This window comes from Cetorhinus maximus, chromosome 11 (genome assembly GCF_964194155.1).
Source record: "Cetorhinus maximus chromosome 11, sCetMax3.hap1.1, whole genome shotgun sequence".
Lineage (NCBI taxonomy): Eukaryota > Metazoa > Chordata > Chondrichthyes > Lamniformes > Cetorhinidae > Cetorhinus > Cetorhinus maximus.
In genome coordinates, this window is record NC_135889.1 from 45123887 (window position 1) to 45129886 (window position 6000).

Here is a 6000-nt window from a genome sequence, read left to right on the forward strand (position 1 = left end):
TTCCCAATATTTAATTGGAGGAAATTTCTGTTCATCCAATACTGGATGTCAGATGAACAGTCTGATAATTTAGCAACAATGGAGAAGGTGAGAGAGGTGGTGATGAGGTAGAGCTGGGTGTCATGTGAAAACTAATATGTTATCAAATGATATCACCGAGGGGAAGCGTGTAGATGAGAAATAGGAGGGGGCCAAGGAGAGATCCTTGGAGGACAATAACGGTAAGGGTGCGGGGAGTGGAAAGAGCAGACATTGCAAGTGATACTCTGGCTACAATTAGGTAGATACGAATGGAACCAGGTGAGTGTGGTCCCACCCAGCTGGATGACAGCGGAGAGGTGTTGGAAGAGGATGGTGTGGTCAACCATGTCAAAGGGTGCATACACTGTGAGAAGGATGAGGAGGGATAATTTACCTTTGCACAATTTTGTTAAAAATATGTTGCCACTTTATCGCTATAATCTCTTCAACAATTTAAAGAATTGCAAGTATGCTTTTAAAGAAATCTGCATTTTACAGCATTTAATTGCGCTAACATTCCCTAGAGCCCATTTGCAGGCAAATGGCCTAATGAATAAATAGTCACCCTCTATCTCTTGCAGCTTAGTTGTAAGTATGTTTGAATCATGAGCACCCTCAGAACTCAAGGGTCAACCACTTCTAGTAATGGGCTGGTTTTTCATCTTTGAAAGGATACTTAGATATTGTGATACTGTGAAGTCCAGTAAGCAGGTAAACATAAATGATCTCGTGTAAAAACATGGTACACTACTTGGCCAAGTCGTAGCTGCTTTGATCCATTACCAAGGCTGCTTTATCATCCCCTAAACACTGCTCGCCTCTAACCAACATCTCCCCGCTGCACAGTGGAAACCCTAACTTATGCCTCTATTACAAAGACTGAAATTCTCTAGCATTCTCCTTATTGGCTTTCTCCACTTCTGTCCTGCATAAATCACAACTCATCCAGAACATCTCAACGATATTCTCACCTGAACTAAGGCCTGCATCCCTAAACTTTCCAGGATCAATAGCTCCCCATTGAATTGACTTCAAGATCCTTGTTTTCACCTTAAAATCACTTCAGTCTAGCATTTTCTTCCCACTAAGGTGCCTTTGCATACACTTTTGCTACAGCCTACTTCCTGCTCCCCAATGTACTATTGATTGCTTCTTCCTAAGCCACTATATTCCCATTCAATGAAACTCTCTCCCTCCTCATCTCCTTGCCATCTGTCTTGTCATCTCCCTCTCTACTGTCGAAAGACTATCAACCCTCCTCTTTGGCTGTCTGCATTCCCTCCACACAATCATTGTAAAGTACTTAAGGCACTTCTCAGTGTGAGGAAAGCTATAAAATACAAGCAGTTGATTCAAACATTTTTAAAAAATCACCTATATTAATTCCTGACCTGATGCTATTCATGTTCCAACATATACAACCTTTATGATCAACTTTGTTGTTACATGTCCAGACCTTTTGTCTTCAATAGTGGATCACACAAAAACCCATATGGTTGACTCCACTTTTGTTGCTGAGTCTAATGCCATGATGAATTTTTGTACATTAATACAAAGAAAAACCTGTATTCATTGTTTAATAAATAACAAAACATCAAGGAGTTACACAACTCTTCAAAATAGTAAATATTTACTTAGAATTTAAGAGTCGATGGTCCATTGGAGTTAAAACAGTATATAAAATGAAAATGCATTTAAAAATGAAATTTGTAATAAAAATACATTTTGTTCCACAAGCAAGACTGAAACTATTGTTCAACGTTAAGACAAAAGAAGCTGACATTCTTCTTCCATCAATCCTTTAAAAACATCATAATGGTGATTAAGATCCTTTTTTGTATGTATTTTATATTTAGTGCCCAATGCTCCATCAGGAGAAGATGTTGCATAAAAAACTGTGCGTATTCTGGAGTGGACCAGTGCCATAGCACACATTACACATGGTTCTCTTGAAACATATAGATCATAGCCAGTGCATATGTAGGGCAGCCCATTTACAATAGCTCCTGTGGAACTATAATCCTTTGAAGGAAGCAAAGGTTTACCAACGTTGATTACGTAGTCATCGGAAAAGGATTCTAAAGACTTAAAATGACAGTTAGGATATTTGTTATGATTAAAAGCACCACCACCTTGTCCATAGGCAACTAGATCAATACACACCATAACTGCATGAAGCAGTGGATTTGGTCCATTTCTGCAGTCATGACCTACTGCAATAATCTCATCAGTGGCTGGGTTAACAACCACTGCACCTACTGGCTCCATCCCCATTTCCTTTCCTAATTTAGCCGTTTCGATAGCTTTTTCCATAAAAGTCTGCATTTTTGCTCTCTTTTCAGCATTAAAAAGACGACCTTGGAGGGCATCAGTCACCTGCTTGTTTTCATGGAAAGTTGTTGGCCAGTGCTGGCTAGCTGCTTCAAACTGAGGTCTGGTCAATGGTTGGTATGCTGGTATCTTGACGTGAAAAGGTTCTCCAAGTCCAATGCCATCAGCCTTTCCTTCAGGAAAGAGGTCACTGAGAGATACTTCTCCATTTGGTACATCCGTGTCATTCAAATCCCTGAGCAGACAAATTATAATTTCTAAAGCATGATCAGTGTTCTTCTCCCTGCATGTTCGTACTCTCTTGATATGTGGAAGGTTGTTCAGTGGATAGAGACAAGCCAATTGTTTAATGAGACAAGATGTTTGTTTTTTATTGATAATAGGGGCTGCATATGCTTCTAGAAGTTCAACTTCACACAATTTCTCATCTGAAAGTACAGGCCTCAGCTCCCAAGTGAAAGTGCTGATTGCCCTTGTTTTTCTCTTTTTGCACTCTGGCTCCATTATACCTTCAACATAAGAATTGGGAGATTTGTTATAGTGAGTGTCAGAAGCTGAAGGAAATAGGAAAACAGTTAAACAATCAAAGTCCAAAAGTTGTATCTTCTATTCTTCCCAAATAGTTCCTTTACAAAGCAGTAGCCAAAAATATACAATCCATTTGGAATGCACACTGAGACTGTGAAAGATCACAATTCCTAGCTACCAGAGCTCCAACTTAGATTCTATTTTACTTAAGAGTATTTGCTCTGTGTAACCTATCTACCTGCCTTTAGTCTTACTGCACCTGTTCTTAAAATTTGTGCCATCATGATGAGGGATGTTAATGCTGACAAACAGAACACTTTCCATTTTGTTACCTAAAATTAGCATCAAGTATTTCCAGTTGAGCTGTTGGTACTTAGTTAAAAAGTTAACATCAATATGCCATACGTATTCTTCAGGATATATTTCACAGTTCATCTGAATGTCCTTTGGCACTAACACTTATGAGCAGAGTATATAATGTGCTAGCCAGGGATCAGAGAAAAAAACATACACAAGTAATGTAGTGACTGATCATACTATAATGAACCATTCCTAGTTCCCATGATACTATGGTCATCTCTTATGGTATCACTGCACAAATGAATGAGAAATTATTATTGAAACATATAAGATGAGGGGACTTGACAGGGTGGGTGCTGAGAGGATGTTTCCCCTTGTGGCGGAGTCTAGAACTAAGGGACGCAATATAAAAATTAGGGATCTCCCATTTAAGACTGAGATGAGGAGAATTTTTTTCTCTGAGGGTCGTTAATCTGTGGAATTCTCTTCCCTGGAGAGCAGTGGAGGCTGGGCTATTGAATATATTCAAGGCCGAGTTAGATAGATTTTTGATCGACAAGGGAGCCAAGGGTTACTGGGGGCAGGCAGGAAGATGGATTTGAGGCCACAATCAGATTGGCCATGATCTTGTCAAGTAGCGGAGCAAGCTCGAGGGACTGAATGTCCTATTCCTAATTCTTGTGTGAGAGAAATAGCTGATATGGTCTCCTCAAATGGTGTAAAATTGATGGGAACAGGTAAAGGGGCTTCAAGATTGTTAAACACCTTAATACTCAGCGTGCCGAATCAATGCAGCGCAGTAATCAACAAAGCCAACAGAATGTTTAACTACATAACCAAAAGAAAAGGAGACAAATCAGGGGAAGTGGTGAACAAAATGTATAGTGGCTGTAGTACTGTGTTCAGTTCTGATTGCTGAGGTACAAGGGAGACATCCAAGTACTGGAGGCAGTGCAGAGAAGGGACACAACATTGGCCCCTTACGTCAAATTTATGGAAAAAGGTTGGAGAAACGACCCATTTGAAATGAGGATTTAGAGGAACCGAAGATAGTTAACGGACTTAAGATGTTAAATCCAAGATATTATGTTAAAGTGAGACTGCAGATTGTGAAAGTAGAACAGGCGACACAGGTTCAAATCAGTAACAAGTTAACTTAGAAATGTTATCAGGAAATTATTCATGGCAGACTGATCAGCACTTGAGATGGATCTGGAGATCGACTACTTGACGTGAAAATCCTGGAATTATTCCAGAAATTATTGCATATGCAATGGTCGGGGTGTGGGGCGTTGCGAGATACTAAACAGTCCCAATGAGAGGAGGAGCCAAAATAAGCCACTTGGTCCTCTCTATCCTAGTATGGATTACCCACTCTTCCAGGCTCTTTACCGTCAGTGTTAGAATGGGCGAAGAAGGTGGCGTCAACAATTTAAACATTCCAGTGAAGTGCTGCGATACCAGCTGGAAACCAAGCTAACATCAGATACCCAGCCCCAAATTGCTGCTGTTTATTCGGTAGCTGACGGTGTCTCCTTACCCGCTAACAGTGCGACCCCTTGTCAAACACCGGCTACCGGATCCGAGTCCCACCCTGAAACAGCACCCACAGGCTTCTTCCGCCGCCTTCGGTGCACCGACACTAACCGATCCCCCGCCCAACATCTCTGGTCCCCCTGCAACAGTACCGGGCGCTTTCAGAGAGCAGCAGGCTGCAATATTCACTCAGTTGTTCATTTCAGAAACTCAATTTTTATGAAGGTATCAGTTATCATATGAGGATTTCCAGAAACATCAACTTAATTGTATTTCCATCCATTGTTTCATATCTGCCTTTTAGCCCATTTCGATCCCTCCCCGCTACCCCCCAACTAGGGCTATCTGTACCTTTATTATCACATTCCTTAGATAATATCACCAGCTTCAACACCTCTTTGTGACATCTTTTGGTTATCTCCACCTATCACTGGCCCTCTATCCAGCTCTACCTGTTCCCCCACCCCCTTTAAACCAGCTTATATTTCACCTCTTTTCTATTTTTCCTTAGTTCTGTTGAAGAGTCATACGGACTCAAAACGTTAACTATGCTCCTCTCCGCAGATGCTGTCAGACCTGCTGAGTTTTTTCAGGTAATTTTGTTTTTGTTTTGGATTTCCAGCATCCGCAGTTTTTTGCTTTCAACTTAAATAACTTAAGTCATGCCAACACCATTCTCATAAATCAAGAGACAAAATCTTCAAAAGATCAAGACATTTGTTGTAAAAATAAAGTAGTTACTTCCAAGCATAAACCAACATAGATTGGCAGTTGGGTTGGTTTATAAATTTATAATGGTTTATTGGTGGCTTATTTAATCTTAAACATGGTGCTTTCACAAACTACTTTCCAATGTGAGCCCATTTTAACACTTGAAAAATAATGTAACTCAGATGCCAACAAAAACAATAAAGCAGCATAGTTTTTTCATGGAATGTAGGCTTTGCTGGCTGGCATTTATTGCCCATTCCTAATTGCCCTTGAGAAGGTGGTGGTGAGCTGCCTTCTTGAACTGCTGCAATCCATGTGGTCTGAGGGAGGGAGTTCCAGAACTTTGACCCAGCGACAGTGAAGGAATGGCAATATATTTCCAAGTCAGGATGGTGAGTGACTTGGAGGGAACTTCCAGGAGGTGGTGTTCTCATCTATTTACTGCCCTCGTCCTTCCAGATGTTGTGAGTTTGGAAGGCACTGTCTAAGGAGCCTTGGTGAATTCCTGCGATGGCAGGAATAGTAACATTCAGCATATGATTATTAAAGTTTGCATATCAACGTACAGGGGAG

At 40.7% G+C, this 6000-nt stretch overlaps 1 protein-coding gene across 1 annotated transcript; it reads right to left on the minus strand.

Moving 5' to 3' along the window:
* Window positions 1–1584: 1584 nt before the first annotated feature.
* Window positions 1585–4836, minus strand: adat3 (adenosine deaminase tRNA specific 3). Its single transcript, XM_078551883.1, has 2 exons — window positions 4721–4836; window positions 1585–2861 (listed from the first exon to the last, which is right to left on the minus strand). Exon 2 carries the CDS (start codon window positions 2854–2856, stop codon window positions 1783–1785), a length of 1074 nt encoding a protein of 357 aa, XP_078408009.1. The 5' UTR covers window positions 2857–2861; window positions 4721–4836; the 3' UTR covers window positions 1585–1782.
* Between the last annotated feature and the right edge of the window lie 1164 nt (window positions 4837–6000).

What these genes read in the sequence shown, in the direction of transcription:
- adat3 (XM_078551883.1), bottom strand. Translation starts at nt 2,856, where the DNA reads ATGGAGCCAGAGTGCAAAAAGAGAAAAACAAGGGCAATCAGCACTTTC.